Source organism: Staurois parvus, unplaced genomic scaffold (genome assembly GCF_062004578.1).
Source record: "Staurois parvus isolate SC_StPar_1 unplaced genomic scaffold, SC_StPar_1.0 ptg000719l, whole genome shotgun sequence".
Taxonomy (NCBI): domain Eukaryota; kingdom Metazoa; phylum Chordata; class Amphibia; order Anura; family Ranidae; genus Staurois; species Staurois parvus.
The window spans coordinates 3,829,042-3,850,122 of NW_028318515.1; the positions used below are offsets into that span (position 1 = coordinate 3,829,042).

General features: G+C 42.7%; 1 protein-coding gene across 1 annotated transcript; it reads right to left on the bottom strand.

Moving 5' to 3' along the window:
- Positions 1-4,598: 4,598 nt before the first annotated feature.
- Positions 4,599-11,085, bottom strand: UBC (ubiquitin C). Its single transcript, XM_089653711.1, has 2 exons — positions 10,928-11,085; positions 4,599-6,747 (listed from the first exon to the last, which is right to left on the bottom strand). Exon 2 carries the CDS (start codon positions 6,742-6,744, stop codon positions 4,687-4,689), a length of 2,058 nt encoding a protein of 685 aa, XP_089509837.1. The 5' UTR covers positions 6,745-6,747; positions 10,928-11,085; the 3' UTR covers positions 4,599-4,686.
- Positions 11,086-21,081: the final 9,996 nt, after the last annotated feature.

Below are 21,081 nucleotides of genomic sequence, written 5' to 3' on the forward strand. Positions count from 1 at the left end.
GGCAAGCACATACACTGACAGTTTGCAGGAGTCCTGCATGGCACCAGCAATCTCCTGATCGCTGTTACAATGCTTTCCAGGCTTCAAAAAAAGTTAGGCACTTTCTTTTAACATACAACACAAGAAAAAAAAAAAAAAAACATTTATTTTTTTAAAAAAGTGAACTTACTCTTTAACCACTTGCCCTCCAGGGGATTTACACCCCTTCCTGACCAGGCCATTTTTTGCAATATGCCACTACTTTACTTTTAACTGACAATTGCGCAGTCATGCAACGCTGCACTCAAATTAAATTTATGTACCACAAATGGAGCTGTCTTTGGGTGGTATCTGATCACCTCTGCAGTTTTTATTTTTTATGCTATAAACAAAAAATGGCCGACAATTTTTAAAGAGAAAAAAAAAAAAGCATATTTTTACTTTTTGCTATAAAACATATCCAGTAAAAAAAATTAAATTCCATCAAATTTAGGCCAAAATAAATTCTGCTACGTCTTTGCTAAAGAAAATCCCAATACCTGTCAATTAATTGGTTTACGTGAAAGTTATAGTGTTCACAAATGGCGGTATATATACTGGAATTTTTTATACTAGTAATGGCGCCAATCAGCGACATAGCGGGACTGCAGCAGGTACTCTGACCTCTGACAAGGGGGGGGGGGGGGGGGGGAGGAATTAACTGCCACTGACATCCCCCGTAACACTAATACAGCAATCAATGCTAATAAAAAGCACTGACACCTAATAACACTGGGCAGGAAGGGGTTAACATCTGGGGCAATCAAAGGCTTAACTGTGCACTTTACCATGTAAGCACTCTGCTATGCAGAGCAATACAAAGCAGCATGCTGGAGCCAACAGAGAGATCTGTATTGCTTACATACAGACTTCTCCCCTCAGTGATCGCAGGGTGCTGGCGGGGAATCTCCAGTCGGGACCCAGTGATAGACAGCTTTAGCCACTGATGGCAGCATGCTCACGCTACGCAGAACTACAAAATCATATATGCATGATTTTGCGCAGCCCTGCAGCAGTTCTGCTATACGGTGGTCGGGAAGCAAGTTAAAATGTGCACTTAGACTGGAAGTGTGTTTGGTTTTCCCTATTGAAAGGTTTACATACTGCAGTGCACCAGATTAACCATTAGCCGTTTGGTGGCCGCAAAAATGCATTAGATTTCTGGGGTATACGCCATTTGGCGTCCTCCCACACATGCGTGGTTATAGAGCCGCGCAGCGGCATGATCACCGGCCGATGACAGATCCGAGTACCGACCCCTGTTGCCGGTACCATGTGACCTGCTGTGACCAATCACAGCAGGTCACATGACAATTGTATACAATGGATGGCTTCATTCATGCCATCCTTTGTATACTAGTGTCTAGCTGTGAATGGGCACAGCAGGTCACATGCACGTCATGTGATTAGCTGTGGCCAAATCACAGCTAAGCACAAAAAAAATACTGATCACTTCCCCCAAGTAACATTGTAGTACTTTGGTCCTAGTAAAATCTTAAAAAAAAAAAATCTATATATATAATTTTTCATACTGTCACCAGTCAGTGTCCCTGTTCACCGCCATGCCAGTTATATGATGCTGCTGTACTGCACTGGTGACAGTATGTAAAAAAAAGTGATTATTTTTTTAATTTTCCAAATTGACAAAAAAAAAAAAAAACAAAACAAAAAAAGAACACAACTTCAAAAAACTCGCCATTCCTCTTATGAAGTACGTCGGACTGTCTACTTTACAAAAAGGGGTCATTTAGGGGATATCTGTACTGTTCTGACATTCTTGGACCTCAAGAAATTAGATTGGCTGTCAGTACTTCAGGATTGATCAATTTTCAGATCTATACCATAGTTTTTGAACTCTAACTTTCCTACAAACTAAATAATACATCCCAATTTGGTTTATTTTCACCAAAGACATGTAGCAGAATACATCTTGGCCTAAATTTATGAAGAACAATTATTTGTAAACTTTTATAACAGAAACAAAGAAAAACGTGTTTTTTTTAAAAAATTTTTGGTCTTTTTTTGTTAAATTAGCAAAAAATAAAAACCCCAGCGGTGATTAAATACCACCAAAAGAAAGCTCTAGTTGTGTGAAGAAAATGATAAAATTTTAGTTTGGGTACAATGTTGTATGACTGCACAATTGTCAAAGTGTGAGCGCCGAAACCTGAAAAATGGCCTGGGCAGGAAGGGGTAAAATTGCCCGATATTGAAATGGTTAAGGCGTGAGCTCACTGGCTCCTCCCAATGCCTTGCATCAGATTACATGACTTCACCAGATTAGGTATAAAGATTTTTAAATAAAAATATTGCACTATATAGAGAGCACCATCTATCCTTTGAGTTCCGAATTATTATAGTAATAAATACAAATTACAATATACTAGGAAAGCAATGGACATCCATGTCATGCCTCTTATCTGAAACTGCTGTTTACAGCAAAACACATGACATTATCATGCATGCTGGCAGGGAATCCGCAGTGTTCCTGCTTTGTTATATGCCTGCGATTGTCTTACTATTGTAAGCACATTACCATATTTAAAAAAAGCCCTTGGTTAAAACATACTGCACTATGGTGGTACCTTCTTGCTTTTACCACCTCTGTGCTGGGCACATTTATCCAGGATCACACCTAGATGGAGTGACGTCTGAATATTTTGTGTTTTGGAATAGCAAGGTGCTTTATGATTGCCATGTGGGATCAATGTCTGATAAGAAGTTCCTTACAAGGGGGTGGTATGATTTCCTGGCACCCTCTATTCTTACTGCAGCAAATACTAATAGTCTCACATTTGTCTTTCCTTTCCTTTCAAATTCTCCATCTTGACTTTGGGCTGTTCACCAGGCTTTTTATCCATCCATATGCACAATTTGCAAAATTTAACTTTTATTTATAATTGTCCATCTGCACATATATACAGTTTATTTCAATTGAGAGGGGAGTACTGGCCTATATTCTATACACTTTAAAGTTTGAGTGCTTTTAAGCTTTATGTCCATCTATACATTCTTCTGTTTACGCTTTATTTTGAGGGTAGAGTATGGTATTACACATGCTTTTAAAGTATACAATGCAATTGTGTTTATATATGGCTTTCAATTTTTTTTTTTTTATGTTTAGGACATTGCATGTCTTGACAGTGCTGTGGGGGCTGGTGCAGCAGGAGAGTGCGTGGTTCACATTTAGGGTCAACAGCTCTCATCAGCAGGTGACAATTTGTTCAGATTTGAGACAGTCCAAGGTATTTAGTATGAGGCATGGCACGTTTTTAGAAGTTGAAGTTTAGGCAGGGACACTTACCAGGGAGGTACACACACACGATCACTGTTTTAAGAAACTGTTTTTCCCTCAAAGTCCAATTAGTGTATACGATTGTAATTCGGTATGATTGACCACAGCTGATCACAAATTACCAATGGGCTTGATAGTCTGTACCATATGATCACTGACCAATCACAGAGCTGGAGTGCAAAAGCTGGTGCAGCTCTGCATAGAAACCAGTTAGCCTGTAGGTTTTGTTGTTAAAGCTTAACTGACCAATCTGAAATTAAAAGCAGATTGGCTACCATGCACAGCTGCACCATATTCTGCATGCACCAGCTTTAGTAAATTGCACTCAATGACTGGTATCAATGGAAACCAGCCATTGTGTACAATTGTCATGTGATTAGTCACAGCAATCACATGGTGCCAGTACATATGACATCCACCCAGATAGGACAGCTCCTGTCTGGCCATCATATTACATTTGGCCAGACAGGAAAGCATCAGCCAAAAAGGCATTTAAACGGCAAATAGAATTTCTACAGGTCACAGCACCAAGTGGTGAATATTGCAGCCCAAACTGCTTTTACAACACCTTCAGCACCCAATAAAATATCCTGGAGTTTGTCTTGTAAAAACTAGCTTTTTCTTCTTTCAAAGCTGCACAATTCAGTATCCTCTGCTATTATACAGAATTGATATAGCACCAACCGTTTCTGCAGCGCTTCACAATATAAGGGAGACTGTACAATTACAATAGTTTGATACAGAAGGAATTGGAGGGCTATTCCCCCCACATGCCAAGCAAAATATTGCTGCCAACAAACCCCCTACACATTCCTTTAGTCTCTCAATAAGATGGGCTGTCTTAAAAGGATAAGTTAACTTATTAATTGGTTTTTTTTTTTTTTGTTTTTTTTTTTTTAAAGTGACAGCTACTTTACGGGGGTTAGAAGACCCATCAACAGATGCGTGTGAGCAGGCAGCAGCTCCAGGAGTGGGATCACGTTGCACCCTTAAACAGGAACATTTAACATGTTCCCAGAGGTGAATGTATTCTTTAAAGGCCAATAGGCATATGTAGAAGTTAGAAAGGCTTCATTACTAAAGTGCTCAAATCAAAATATATTGTGACACTTGTGCCAAGCCGTGTACTAGCAGATATTCTCAGTTCTGGGTGCCTGCACTTTATAAACACTCTAAGGCTTGGAAAAATAAACCCATTCAAATTAACAGTTGGTCAATTGGCTATAATCAGCCCAAGTGCATCTGTTTTGCCATCAACAGTATATACAAAACAAGAGGAACAAAATTTTTGGAATGCAGTTACTTTATTGAAGCAAAGTGCAACAGAAGCATGAACTTAAATGCAAGGAAAAGCAGTACTGCCGATTGTCATCTTAAAAACCACCCCTCAAGCGCAAGACAAGGTGCAGAGTAGATTCCTTCTGAATGTTATAATCAGACAAAGTACGGCCATCTTCCAGCTGTTTTCCTGCAAAGATCAGTCTTTGTTGATCTGGAGGAATGCCTTCCTTATCTTGAATCTTGGCCTTCACATTTTCAATAGTATCACTTGGCTCTACTTCTAGGGTGATTGTTTTGCCAGTTAAGGTCTTCACAAATATTTGCATTCCTCCTCTTAGACGAAGGACAAGATGCAGAGTGGATTCTTTCTGGATGTTGTAATCTGAAAGGGTGCGACCATCTTCCAACTGTTTCCCTGCAAAAATCAATCTTTGCTGATCTGGTGGAATACCCTCTTTGTCTTGAATTTTAGCTTTAACATTCTCAATTGTGTCACTTGGCTCAACTTCCAGAGTAATTGTTTTTCCAGTTAGGGTCTTGACAAAGATTTGCATCCCACCTCTCAGTCGGAGGACAAGATGTAAGGTGGATTCCTTTTGGATATTGTAGTCTGAGAGCGTGCGACCATCCTCAAGTTGTTTGCCAGCAAAAATCAGCCTCTGCTGGTCTGGAGGGATACCTTCCTTGTCCTGAATTTTGGCCTTCACATTCTCAATGGTATCACTGGGCTCCACCTCCAAAGTAATTGTCTTTCCGGTCAAGGTCTTCACAAAGATTTGCATTCCACCCCTCAGACGAAGGACAAGATGGAGGGTAGATTCTTTCTGTATGTTATAGTCTGAAAGAGTGCGACCATCTTCCAGCTGTTTGCCTGCAAAAATCAATCTTTGCTGGTCTGGGGGAATCCCTTCTTTGTCCTGAATTTTGGCTTTTACATTCTCAATAGTGTCACTTGGCTCCACCTCTAAAGTAATAGTTTTGCCAGTAAGGGTCTTCACAAAAATCTGCATACCACCCCTCAGACGCAACACCAAGTGCAGCGTGGATTCTTTCTGGATATTGTAGTCAGAGAGGGTACGACCATCTTCTAGTTGCTTGCCAGCAAAAATCAGCCTCTGCTGGTCTGGAGGGATACCTTCCTTATCCTGAATTTTGGCCTTCACATTCTCAATGGTATCACTGGGCTCCACCTCCAAAGTAATTGTCTTTCCGGTCAAGGTCTTCACAAAGATTTGCATTCCACCCCTCAGACGAAGGACAAGATGGAGGGTAGATTCTTTCTGTATATTATAGTCTGAAAGAGTGCGACCATCTTCCAGCTGTTTGCCTGCAAAAATCAATCTTTGCTGGTCTGGGGGAATCCCTTCTTTGTCCTGAATTTTGGCCTTCACGTTCTCAATTGTGTCACTTGGCTCAACTTCTAGTGTAATTGTTTTGCCAGTCAAAGTTTTTACAAATATCTGCATCCCACCTCTTAAGCGGAGAACCAAGTGGAGAGTGGATTCCTTTTGAATGTTGTAGTCTGAGAGGGTGCGACCATCTTCTAGTTGCTTGCCAGCAAAAATCAGCCTCTGCTGATCTGGAGGGATACCTTCCTTGTCCTGAATTTTTGCCTTAACATTCTCAATAGTGTCACTTGGTTCCACCTCCAGAGTAATCGTTTTGCCAGTAAGGGTCTTAACAAAAATCTGCATACCACCCCTCAGACGCAACACCAAGTGCAGTGTGGATTCCTTCTGGATATTGTAGTCAGAGAGGGTGCGACCATCTTCTAGCTGCTTGCCAGCAAAAATCAGCCTCTGCTGGTCTGGAGGGATGCCTTCCTTGTCCTGAATTTTGGCCTTTACATTCTCAATGGTATCACTGGGCTCCACCTCCAGGGTTATGGTTTTACCAGTCAGGGTTTTAACAAATATTTGCATCCCACCTCTAAGACGAAGAACTAGGTGCAAAGTTGACTCTTTCTGAATATTGTAGTCAGAAAGTGTACGGCCATCTTCTAACTGCTTTCCAGCAAAGATCAATCTCTGCTGGTCAGGTGGTATCCCTTCTTTGTCCTGAATTTTTGCCTTGACATTTTCAATGGTGTCACTTGGTTCAACCTCAAGGGTGATTGTCTTCCCAGTAAGTGTCTTCACAAATATCTGCATGGCCTACAAAAAAAAAAAAAAAAAAAAAAAAAAAAAAAGGTCAGAAACAAAAGTTGAGCAGGTCTATGGTGAAAACAGACTAGATATAGTGGATTTTGTAAAATATAAAAGATGTAAAGCCGAGTAAATAGATATCCAACATGTCATGCTTTAAAATTGTAGAGTGAAATTGTGGAATGGCACCAAACTTCAGTATTTAAATCTCCATGGATGACACCAAAAAAATTCAACAGGTTACCAGTTTAAAGTTAGAGGAGATCTAGTGCTAGAATTATTGCTCTGACATTTGCAGTGATACCTCACATGTCCTACATATGCATTCACCACTGCATGTGAGCATGGGGCATTTTAAATTATTAATTTTTTTAATTTTTACACTGTCCCTTTAAAAAATTCACTTTCACGTGACCCCCATCACAAGGAATGTAAACATTCCCCGTGATAGAAATAGAAACAAGCAGTGACAAGTCCTAAAAAACCCCATGTCTCTTCTACAAGCACTGGATAAAAAACCCCAAACAAAAACCAGCATTGATCTAGTTCTTTAACTGCTTTCCAACTACCCTATCGTAGATATACTGCTACAGGGTAGCAGGGGTGCACAAAATCATGTATATATACACATGATTTTGTGTTCTACCCACACCACCATTCGCAGCTGTCAAATTACTGGGTCCGGCTGGTGATTACCAAGTATCAGACAGGGAGCATTGCTTTGTTTAGCAACAGTCTTCCTCACTGTCAGCTCAGGCACACTGCTCTGGATGTTTTATTACAGTGAAAAAACCTGCAAGTTTTATTTGGCGCAGTGTTGCATGACCGTGCAATTTTCAGTTATAGTAATGCAGCACCATATCACCAAAAATGGCCTGGTCAGGAAGGGGGTGTTTAAATCCTCAGGAGGGCAAGTGGTTAAAGAGGAGTTCCAGTCATTGTGTTTATTAAAAGTCAGCAGCTATAAACACTGTAGCAGATGACTTTTAAAACACTCACCTGTCCCAGGGTGAAGTGATGTTCCGGGGTGCAGCGATGTGCTCATTGGCAACATCTCTTCTCTCCCCAACACCAGCATCGCAACTGTGGGCACTGGGCTGTGACAGTTTGTGGCTTCACAGCCGGGTGTCCATTGTGCATGTGCGAGTTGCGCATACCGATTGGTCCAGCAGTCTTCTGGGACCTGTGGAAAAAAAACAAATGGCATGGTTTGGCCAGAACTAGAAGTGATGTAATGACGTTACTCCACTCCTCCAAGGGCATAGAGATGAGTGGAGGCCAGCTTTCCTCCACTTATCTCTATGCTCAGCCGCTGCAATGGCCAGATGGGTTCTCGAGCTCACCATTCACCCAGGCAAGCCTGAACCACTAGAAAGCAGGAGACAGCATTCCCTCCCACCACTTCTAAAAGTAATCTAGTGGTGAACCTGCCACTCATACCACTTTTAGTAGAAAGAATGCTGGTTTATTCTAGTACACCGACAGCCCATTCAACTGAACAATCTGAATTAACATACATGCATTAATAAGTCAGTGCACGGACATAAACAGACCAAATGGGCCCTATCAAGTTTTTCACTACCACAGTATCATTTCATAAACAAACTAAAGTTCCACCTGTAAAATTGCTCTAGGGCTGTTTTAAAGTAGAACTAAAAGGCAAAAATTCAATTTTGGATAGAGTATGGGATGAACCTCTACTTCCTTTCCTATAGCCACAACAGGAAGTGAGGAAATCCCTTAAATCAAGCTTCTCAATCAACCGACTTTTTATTCCTTATGCTGCTAGCATTAATAAATAGATCGGAAAGTAAAGTATATTATATTTACTTGCTTGAAACTTTTTTTTACATTTCTTCAGTTACTCCCCAATTCTGGGCCTAGGCAAACATACATCCCAAGAGTCTTCAGGAGGGGTATTCTAAGCCAAGCACACCCTCCTGCCTCCCCGACCTAAGGGCAGATGGATTACAAGTAGTGTTACATGAAGCATCTGCCCTTACTCAAGATGGCAGCAGCCAGACATGCTAGGGTGTTTTCCAATGCGATTTCTGCACAAAATAAAGCTTGGAGACATGGATGGACAAGTACAGTCAAAATTATACAACAACTGTAGCTGCTGACAAAACAAGAGACACTCCTGTCCCACAGTGTCCTCACATTGGCTGGGTTCACTGGTCATCCTGTGTCCCCAGCATCTTCAGTGTGGGCACCCAGCTGTGATAGCTTGTGGCACGTGTAGCACTGCGCTTTGTGAAAGGTCCCATCATCTTCTGGGACTTGTCACATGCCCCAGAAGACTACAGAGAGCGACGACAACTTGATTGCCTAGGCAAATCACAGTGGAAGTGGGAACCTGTCAAATTCATGTCCCCCCTCCCCTTTAAAGGTGCCAATCATTAACTGGGAGTGGGGGAGGAAGCCATAAAGAGGAAATGCCCCTTTTGAGTGGAGCTCTGCTTTAAGATATGGAATCTCTGGTCGTCACTATAATGAGTTTGTCCATTGGTACATTTCCCCCTCTAAAAGTTCTGGGGACAACCCTAAATTTGGGATTTTTCTTTGCTTTTGAGAATAGTGACCAGGATAAATTGGGTGAAGCTCCTTAAGGGGGCACGGACAGCAATAAAACTGACAAGTGGTTTAATCCCTTTACCCTATCCAGGGAAAAAAAAAAAAAAAAAAAAAAAAAAAAAAAACCTTCCTGCCCACCTGAGCCAAGGGAAGATTGACTCTAGGAAGAAAATACTACATCTGCCCTTATTCAAGGTGGCCACAGCCAGAAATGCTATGGGGTGGGGAGTTTCGGGGAGGGGGGGCATGGCGACATTACACAGTTTTGGTTTGTGGTGCTCACATGCACTGTAATTCCACTTTAAAGCTTTTATTTAAAAAAAAAAAACTGAAAACACCCATGTTGTCAATGCAAACGTTCACACAGCTATACAAGCATGCACTGCCTTCAGATACAGAATTGTTTGTTATGATCTGAAGACGGGTACATGTACTATGCATTCCTAGTATTGGGGGGGGGGGGAGCCAATTATGCATGTTTGAAAACATGTGTGAGGCCTCTTGCACACTGCAGCTTGAAAAAAAAGAGAGGGGGGGGGGGGGGGGGGGTACAAAAACAAACGAAAAAACACTAAAATGTGGCCCATTGTTCACAATGTGGCAGTGTAAAAAGCACTGACTATTCTTGGGGGAAGCACAATTACCAATTAATTTTGCATAGGAGTGTATTGTATCCGCAGTTACAAATAGGTGCGCACACAAAATACCTGAAGTTCCATCCAGACATGCTGATGCTCAAACATTATTACCATGTGCAAGAGGCCCAAATCTGATCATTCACAGGAACATTTTACATCTTTGTGAATGCAGCCTAACACCCTAGTCACACTGGGTGCAACTTGACATGCCATGCGACTTGCAAACTATATGCCAAATCACACCCTATTGTCCACAATTACAGTGCTCAAATTTCTATAGTACATGCACTACTTTTTGTGCTTTACATAGAGATCTGTGTCAGATGTCTTGCAAATTGTACCTGAAATCATATCCGCCAAATAAAATTGTGGCTTCACCATAAGTCGCTCAATTTCAAAGTCGGGATTGATGTGGGGGGGGGGGGGGTGATAAGAGACAGATCATGCACATCTGTATGCTAACTGCAGCTCCAATGACTGCACATACAAGGCCCCTTCCAGAATCTATGATCAGATGGGGACATACGGAGGCACAAAGGTCCTCAATGGCTCTACAATATTCACGTTGATAGAACCTTAGCCTGGAGCAGGAAATTAGATTTCCTTTCATCCGCCATGAACACCTACACCCCACCCCCAGCAGGCCACTCCGGCCTCCAGGCCCCTCCCACCGTTATCCTCCGCAATCTAGTGTTAGTAATGGCGGGCTTCATCTCCCCGCGTTACAAGCACGACTATACTCGGCCCCCTCCTCACCCGACATATCACACAGCTACCGTAATAAAAAAAAAAAAAAAAGGGGGGGGTGAAAAAAACGGACACTTTATAGACTACTGTGAACACACAAAACCAAAGAAAATCCCAACTAGCCTCCCGGGATCACACATCCCCGTACTGCATCCAATGTATTATCTACATCCCGTGATCTTCACAGGGTTCCACATTTAGCCGTGCACTGGGTGTAGCCGCGCACTTACTACAATCGTTCCACCGCCGCACGTCCTACTTCCCGAAAACTCCAGAAAGATGATGCGTCATATGCTCAGCGGATTATATTTATACCCCCGTTCTTGTATCCTTCCGCTAAAATGGCGCCAGGGTCTATTTGAAGGCGGCCAGGGAGAAGGGGTAAATGAAAAAGTTGGTATATTTCCCTGGTGTGAAGTACGGCCGTGTACTGCTATAATGTTCAATATGGAGACGCCTTTGCTGAAAATAATATATATTCCGCTACTTGGTGGGGGGCCGGGCCCGGCGTACTGATACAGTCGCTGTGTGTGAAGAGGTTTTGGCTGGCTCAGGATTGGCTACCTCTCATGTACAGTAGAGGGATGGTGCTGGAATAGGGCGCTTTGTTAGCGCTGTAAATGCTTGTTTGTGTCGGCTGTGAATATATTTACATAAATGGTGAATTATTCACGGCCCTCTGTATGGAAACATTGTTTTCTCCATTGTAGTTCTATCACCCTCAGCGGGAGCCTACTACAAGCACTATATTATGGTAGTGGATGAGGATTATAGACTCCAGGGTGTGGTGGGGGCTCACAGGCTCCTCACACAATTCATTCTTTGTGATTTTAGTCATATGTAAGTGTTCTTGGCAAGGAGCTGTGCTCTGTGTGCATAAAGCTTCGTATTTATGGAGCTTACTCATAGCAGTGTCCCCAGAGCAGTCTGTTTTTAGTATTCTTGTGTCATAGAAAATGACTGATCCTGAATATTCCTTCATACTACATGAATGTACATAATAGACACATGTGGAAATCATGTATGAAGTAACCTTTATTGTAAAGGCTCAGTACTGCATGTCATGCAGCAGAAAGACCTCTCTAGACTACATTCGCACAGGATATTGAGTGGCAACCAGTGGGCTCCTGTGGCTGGAATCACAGCTGTATACCAATAGCTGTGGCTGAGAAGCCTATACAGAGCAATGACAGGATGATAGTAGCATGTACAGAGCAATGACATACCAATAGGAGCATGTGTAGAACAATCACAGGCCGAAAGGAACCTGTAGAGAGCAATTACAGGCTAATAGGAGCATGTGCAGGGCAATCACAGGCCGATAGGAGTATGGTCAGAGCAATGGCAGGCAGATAGGAGATTGTATAGAGCAATGACAGGCTGATAGGAGCATATTTAGAGCAATGATAGGAGCAATGTCAGGCCGATAGGAGCATGTACAGAGCAATGACAGGTCAATAGGAGCATGTACAGAGCAATGTCAGGCCGATAGGAGCAAGTATAGAGCAATGACATGCTGATAGGAGCATGTACAGAGCAATCACAGGCCGATAGGAGCATGTACAGAGCAATGACAGGATGATAGGAGCATGTATAGAGCAATGGCATACCAATAGGAGCCTGTGCAGAGCAATTACAGGCTAACAGGAGCATGTACAGAGCAATGACAGGCCGATAGGTGCATGTACATAGCAATGACAGGCCGATAGGAGCATGTACAGAGCAATGGCAGGCCGATAGGAGATTGTATAGAGCAATGACAGGCTGATAGGAGCATGAACAGAGCAATGATAGGCCGATAGGAGCATGAACAGAGCAATGATAGGCCGATAGGAGCATGTAAAGAGCAATGACAGGCCAATAGGGGCATGTACAGAGCAATGACAGGCCAATAGGAGCATGTACAGAGCAATGAGAGGCCAATAGGAGCATGTGCAGGGCAATAATAGGCTGAAAGGAGCATGAACAGAGCATTGACAGGCCAATAGGAGCATGTACAGAGCAATGACAGGCCAATAAGAGCATGTGCAGGCCAATAATAAGCTGAAAGGAACATGAACAGAGCATTGACAGGCTGATAGGAGCATGAACAGAGCATTGGCAGGCTGATAGGTGCATGTACAAAGCAATGACAGGCCAACAGGAGCATGGGCAGAGAAATATCAGGTCAATAGGAGCATGTAAAAAGCAATGACAGGCCAATAAGAGCATGTGCAGGGCAATGATAGGCTGAAAGGAGCATGAACAGAGCATTGACAGGCTGAAAGGAGCATGAACAGAGCATTGACAGGCTGAAAGAAGCATGAACAGAGCATTGACAGGCTGATAGGTGCATGTACACAGCCATGACAGGCCAACAGGAGCATAGGCGGAGAAATATCAGGCATATAGGAGCATGTACAAAGCAATGACAGGCCAATAAGAGCATGTGCAGAGCAATGATAGGCTGAAAGGAGCATGAACAGAGCAATGACAGGCCCATTGAAGTATGTACGGAGCAATGACAGGCCAATAGAGCCATGGGCAGAACAATGATAGGCTGAAAGGAGCATGAACAGAGCAATGATAGACCGATAGGAGCATGTACAGATCAATGACAGGCTGATAGGAGCATGTATAGGGCAATGGCAGGCTGATAGTAGAATGTACAAAGCAATGACAGTCTTGTAGAAGCATGTACAGAACAATGACAGACCAATAGGAGCCTGTACAGAGCAATTACAGGCTAACAGGAACATGTACAGAGCAATGGCAGGCAGATAGGAGATTGTATAGAGCAATGACAGGCCGATAGGAGCATGTACAGAGCAATGGCAGGCTGATAGGAGCATGTATAGAGCAATGACAGGCTCATAGGAGCATATACAGAGCAATTACAGGCCGATAGGAGATTCTATAGAGCAATGACAGGCTGATAGGAGCATGTACAGAGCAATGGCAGGCCAATAGGAGCATGTACGGAGCAATGACAGGATGATAGGAGCATGTATAGAGCAATGGTATACCAATAGGAGCCTGTGCAGAGCAATCACAGGCCGATAGGAACCTGTACAGAGCAATTACAGGCTAATAGGAGCATGTACAGAGCAATGACAGGCCGATAGGTGCATGTACAGAGCAATGACAGGATGATAGGAGTATGTATAGAGCAATGGCATACTAATAGGAGCCTGTGCAGAGCAATCACAGGCCGATAGGAACCTGTACAAAGCAATTACAGGCTAATAGGAGCATGTACAGAGCAATGACAGGCCGATATGTGCATGTACAGAGCAATTACAGGCCGATAGGAGCATGTACAGAGTAATGGCAGGCCAATAGGAGATTGTATAGAGCAATGACAGGCTGATAGGAGCATGTATAGAGCAATGGCATACCAATAGGAGCCTGTCCAGAGCAATCACAGGCCGGTAGGTGCATGTACAGAGCAATGACAGGCCAACAGGAGCATAGGCAGAGAAATATCAGGCCAATAGGAGCATGTACAAAGCAATGACAGGCCAACAAGAGCATGTGCAGGGCAATGATAGGCTGAAAGGAGCATGGGCAGAGCATTGACAGGCTGAAATAAGCATGAACAGAGCATTGAAAGGCTGATAGGAACATGTACAAAGCAATGACAGGCCAATAAGAGCATGTGCAGAGCAATGATAGGCTGAAAGGAGCATGAACAGAGCAATGATAGGCCCATTGAAGCATGTATGGAGCAATGACAGGCCAATAGGAGAATGTACAGATCAATGACAGGCTGATAGGCGCATGTATAGAGGAATGGCAGGCTGATACAAGAATGTACAAAGCAATGACAGTCTAATAGGAGCATGTACAGAACAATGACAGGCTAACAGGAGCATGTTCAGAGCAATGACAGGCCGATAGGAGCATGTACAGAGCAATGGCAGGCCGATAGGAGCATGTATAGAGCAATGACAGGCTGATAGGAGCATTTACAGAGCAATCACAGGCCAATAGGAGCCTGTACAGAGCAATGACAAGCTGATAGTAGCGTGTACAGAGCTGTGACAGGCTGAAAGGAGCATGAACAGAGCAATGAGAGACCAATAGGAGCCTGTGCAGAGCAATGACAGACCGATAGGAACTTGTACAGAGCAAATATAGGCCGATGGGAGCATGTACAAAGCAATTACAGGCCAATAGAAACCTGTACAGAGCAATTACAGGCTAATAGGAGCCTGTACTGAGCAATGACAGGCTGATAAGAGCCTGTGCAGAGCAATGACAAGCCAATAGGAGTCTGTGCAGACCAATAACAGGCCGATAGGATTCTTTGCAGAGCAATGACAAGCCGATATTAGCCTGTGCAGAGCAATTACAGGCCGATAGGAGCCTGTGCAGTGCAATGACAGGCCGATAGGTGTCTGCAGAGCAATGATAGGCCGATAGGAGCATATACAGAGCAATGATCGGCCGATTGGAGCATGGACAGAGAAATATCAGGCCAATAAGAGCATGTATAAAGCAATGACAGGCCAATAAGAGCATGTGCAGGGTAATCATAGGCTGAAAGGAGCATGAACAGAGCATTGACAGGCTCATAGGTGCATGTACAGAGCAATGACAGGCCAACAGGAGCATGGGCAGAGAAATATCAGGCCAATTAGAGCATGTACAAAGCAATGACAGGCTAATAAGAGCATGTGCAGATCAATGATAGGCTGAAAGGAGCTTGAACAGAGCAATGGCAGGCCCATTGAAGCATGTACGGAGCAATGACAGGCCAATAGGAGCATGGGCAGAACAATGATAGGCTGAAAAGAGCATGAACAGAGCAATGATAGACTGATAGGAGCATGTACAGATAAATGACAGGCTGATAGGAGCATGTACAAAGCAATGACAGGCTAATAGGAGCATGTACAGAGAAAGGACAGGCCAATAGGAGCGTATGCAGAGCAATGACAGGCCGATAGGAACCTGTACAGAGCAATTACAGGCTGATAGGAGCCTGCGCAGAACAATGACAGGCTGACAGGAGCATGTACAAAGCAATTACAGGCCAATAGAAACATGTATAGAGCAATTACAGGCTGATAAGAGCCTGTACAGAGCAATGACAAGCCAATAGGAGTCTGTGCAGACCAATGACAGGCCGATAGGAGTCTTTGCAGAGCAATGACAGGCCAATATTAGCCTGTGCGGAGCAATTACAGACTGATAGGAGCCTGTGCAGTGCAATGACAGGCAGATAGGAGCATGTACAGAGCAATGATAGGCAGATAGGAGCATGTACAGAGCAATGACATAGTTTCGTAGTTAGTCTGGTTGAAAAATGACACTTCATTCTAATTCTACCAATAAAAGAGGGGAAAAAAATTACAATGCTATATACACAATCCTATACCCACAATTGATCCAGAGGAAGTCCAAAAACTCCAGCAAAGCATGATGCAATTTGCTCCAGCAGGGGAATAAAACCCTTCCTGATCCCACAAGAGGCAATCAATTGGATATTCCCTGGATCAACTTTACCTATTGTTATTATTATTATTATACAAGATTTATATAGAGCCAACAGTTTGTTCAGCGTTTACAATATTAAGGGAAACAATACAGCAACAATACAGTTCAATACAAAAGGGTTAGAAGGGCCCTGCTCTTGGGAGCTTACAATCTAATAGGGAGGGGCTGGTGGAATGAAAAATGATAACTGTGGGGGATGAACTGATGGGACAAATACAAGATTCGGGTATTAGCTTAAGGCTGAAGAGATAGGTTTTCAGGGATCGCCTAAAAGTGGACAGAGTAGGTGATAGACAGATTGGGGTAGAAAGTTCCAGAGGAAGAGGGAGGGTCTGGAGAAATCCTGGAGATTCTTTACTAGAATGACAGGAAGAAAAAAGTGTGGAGAAGGCTTGGAACAGTGCATGATCCAAAGCACACAACGTCATCTGTAAAACATGGTGGAGGCAGTGTGATGGCATGGGCATGCATGGCTTCCAGTGGCACTGGGTCTTTGGTGTTTATTGATGATGTGACAGAAGACAGAAGCAGCCGGATTCATTCTGCAGTGTTTAGAAATATATTGTCAGCCCAGATTCAGACAAATGCAGCAAAGTTGATTGTACGGTGCTTCACAGTACAGATGGACAATGATCCAAAACACACTGCAAAAGCAATCCAGGAGCTTTTGAAGGAAATGAAGTGGAATATTCTGCAATGGCCGAGTCAATTACCTGATCTCAACCCATTTGAGCATGTAATTCACTTGCTGAAAGCAAAACTAAAGGCAGAAAGACCCACAAACAAAGAACAACTGAAGACAGCTACAGTTAGAGCCTGGAAAGCATCAGAAAGGAGGGAACCCAGTCTTTGGTAATATCCATGGGTTCCAGACTTCATGCAGTCATTGCCAGTAAAGGATTCTCAACAAAATATTATAAATAAACATTTTATTTATGATTATATTCAATTGTCCAATCACTTTTTGTCCCTTGAAAAAGGGTGGATGGCTATTCTTAGGAACTGTTAATTCCTAAACCCTTCCTCCAATTTGGATGTACATACCCTCAAATTAAACCTGAGAGTGTGCACTTTCAGCCCGTATCCATTATATAACTATAGTTTGAATATGTTTTGGTAAATACCTGAAAAAAACTAAAATTGTTCCTGTGTCCAAATATATTAATGGACCTAACTGTATTTGAAGAATGTTTAGAAATTTGTTCTATATTATTATTATTATTATTATTATACAGTATTTATAAAGCGCCAATAGTTCGCTCAGCACTGTACATTACAAAGGGGGACAGAACATGTGACAGAACAATACCAATACAATGCAAAACATGAGGGGATTGAGGGTCCTGCTCTTTCGAGCTTACAATCTAGGAGGGAGGGGATGGTGGCACAGGAGGAGATAGCTGTGGGGGATGGAGTGGTAGGAAGAGTGGAGGAGGTCGGCAAGTTAGCAGGGGGTGGGGTAGGCTTCCCTGAAGAGATGGGTTGTCAGGGTGCACCTAAAGGAGAGGAGAGTAGGTGATAATCTGATGGGTTGGGGCAGGGAGTTCCAGAGGATGGGTGACACCCTGGAGAAGTCCTGGAGGCGGGCATGAGAGGAGGAGACCAGGGAACTAGAGAGAAGGAGGTCTTGTGAGGAGCGGAGTGTGCGTGCTGGGCGGTACTTGGATATTAGGTCAGTGATGTAGTTCGGGGCAGTATGGTGGACAGCTTTGTACGTCAGCGTTAGGATTTTGAATTTGATCCGTTGCGCAATCGGAAGCCAGTGGAGGGATTTGCAGAGGGGGGTGGCGGAGACGGAGCGGTTGGAAAGGTGAATGAGTCTGGCAGCCGTATTCAGGATCGACTGAACCGGGGATAGCCAGCGGCGAGGCAGGCCGGTGAGGAGGGAGTTGCAGTAGTCGAGTCGTGATATGATGAGGGAGTGGATGAGCTGTTTAGTGGTTTCTGGGGTTAGGAACGTGCGGATTTTGGCGATGTTGCGGAGGTGGAGTCTGCATAAGTTTGTTAAGGATTGGACTTGGGGCTGGAAGGATAGGTTGGAGTCCAGAATGACACCAAATACTTTGGCCTGCAGGGTGGGTTTGATGGTAGCATTGTTGGATCTGATAGAGAAGTCAATGGGGGGTGGTGTCCGGGCTGGGGGAAGACAAGAAACTCTGTTTTGGAGAGGTTCAGTTTAAGGAAGTGGAGCGACATCCAGTCTGATATGTCGCTCAGCAGGTGTGTGATTCGGGCAGAGACTTTTGCAATTTGTTGTTCATTTTGAATTTTTGCATCCTTGACTTCCCTTTTCACATATTCTGTTATATTCCTTGTAACAATTAAATAATGATGGTGTTCCTTCACTTTTATATTTTAAAAGCTCTTTTCTTATTATTTATAGCTTTTTTAACTTTGGTTGTGAGCCACATAGGTTTTATTTTTAGCATTTTAAACTAATTACCCATGGTAATATATTTCACAGTGTGTTCACATACAGTCTTTTTGAAGAATTCCCATTTCTGTTCTGTATTCATCAAGGCCAATATTCCCTCCCTCCCCCTAAAGACTTGGAGAGCAGCCCCCCATCCTTGGAAAAGTTGCTCTCTTAAAGTTGTGTTTTTATCTTTCTAGTATGTGTTTGTTGCTTACAGCTTACATTAAATGAAACCATGTTATGGTCGCTGCTACCCAGATGTTCTTTTATATGAACATTAGTAATAAATTCTGCATGGTTTGAGATTACCAGATCCAGCACAAGATCATTCCTAGTTGGGGCCTCTATAAACTGTACCATAAAATTGTCCTGTAGTAGGTTTATACATTTTAGCCCTTTAACTGTTCCTGCAGTACCATTACTCCAGTTAATATCAGGGTAGTTTAAATTCCCCATTATTATCACTGTCCCAGCCCTTGCAGCCCTTTCCATCTGTGTGAGGAGCCAAGTCTCCACCTCCTCAACATTTGGTGACCTGTAACAAACTCCAATGATTAACTTTGAACTACGCACATCCATATACAATTCCACCCATAATGCTTCAGCCTCATCACACTCTCCATCAATCAAGTCCTCTTTCACATTCGGTTTGAGATCACTTCTCACATAGAGACCTACACCACCACCTTTACATTTTACCTTGTCTCTCCGAAAGAGAACATAGCCAGGAATATCAATGGCCCAGTCATGTGAGGAATGAAGCCAAGATTCAGCAATACCAATTAAATCATAGTTCTGTTCATGCACCAAAGCTTCCAACTCACCTGTTTTGCTTGGCAGATTTCTGGCATTGGTGGATGAACACTTTCATTCATTGTCACATTTTGCTCTAGTGTTTTGCATCTTTTTTAGTAATACAAATAGTACCATAATTTCCAATGGTTGTTTATAACATGGGAACCTTCTTATCACCTGCCATAACCCTCCCCCCATCTATCCTCATTCCACCTTCCATTATTGTCTGACCCCTAACTGACCTGTCTGCCCCACTGAATTCTAGTTCAGACTGTCATTGACAGGCTGAAAGGAGCATGCACAGTGCAATGGCAGGCCAACAGAATCCTGTAAAGAGAAATGACATGCTGATTGGAGTCTATGCAGAGCAATGACAGGCTGATAGGAACCTGTGCTGAGTAATGACAGGCTGATAGGAACCTGCGCTGAGTAATGACAGGCTGAACAGGAGCTGCTGCTGTACACATGTATCTACATATATCCAGTGGCGTCCTGTGGTTAGGGACAGCTATCTAAGCCCAGATGCAACATTTCTGCTCCAGGGCCGCTAATCTGTCCCTAACCACAGGTCACTGTGGGAAGTGCAAATACATGTGAACAGCTGCAGCTCCTGTTGGCCTGTCATTGCTTTGTATAGGCTTTCTGTCCTCAGCTGTTTGTATACATCTGTGATCCCAGCTGCAGAAATCCACTTGTTACCACTGTCTGGATCTAATCACCCATGAGAATGTAGAAAAGTCACAAATAGCTTCTGCAAGAAACTGAGCATTAATTCATTTATATATTTTTAATAAGTGTGTGGGCTTACTCATGAAAAATATATATTTACATTACCTGGCTATGTTTGTGAGGCTGGCTTTTGGATGCAATGGCTTGTGTCTTGCCAGTCCTTGGATTAGAGATGTGTACAACGGAAAAAGTTGTTTCAATTTGAATTCATTCAAATTTTTTTTAAAGTAAATCATTTCATTTTGTCATATTCGTTAAGTTAGAATTATTTGTTTTCGGAATTAATTTTGAATATTGTTCTGAATCAATCTGTATTCTCGGAAGTTATTTCAGATGCTTGGCTATATTCATTTTAACATGTTAATTAATTATTTTGTGAAATTACTTATGCATTCCGAGTCATCCCTGCCAGTCCAATCCACAAAGAGAAATGGAATTAGTTGATTGGACAATATTGACTGGAGTCACGTGCATCCGAAAGTAATGAATGGAATAAAATTAATTTCAAATTAATTCTTTATGTTATGATTTAGAGATTCTAATTTTAAATTGATCCACCTCCATCCAACCCAAATACAATAAGTAGAATGAGTTTTATTAAATTTTTTTACCTTGCTGTAATTTTTTAAATATGTTTTCATTTCATATCTAGTGCATTTTTTATAATAATGAAAAATATTAATGCATAAATCAATAAATAACAAACAATTTGTACACATTTTGATTGGTAACAAAACAAATCCCACCTGTCAACCTTGCATATAGTGGTTGCATTTGTTTTTTTTTGTTAGGTCTTGCCTTTATTTTCACCTGGTAATCCTACAAAAAAAGGCACTTCCTGTCTTTTCATGGCTACACTCATTTCTCTCCTGACTCTATAGGGGCAGCCATGGCTGTCATACAGGCTGGACTTCAAACATGTCTCTATTAGGGCTCATGTACACTGCAGCTGATAAACCACGT

What these genes read in the sequence shown, in the direction of transcription:
- UBC (XM_089653711.1), bottom strand. Translation starts at nt 6,744, where the DNA reads ATGCAGATATTTGTGAAGACACTTACTGGGAAGACAATCACCCTTGAG.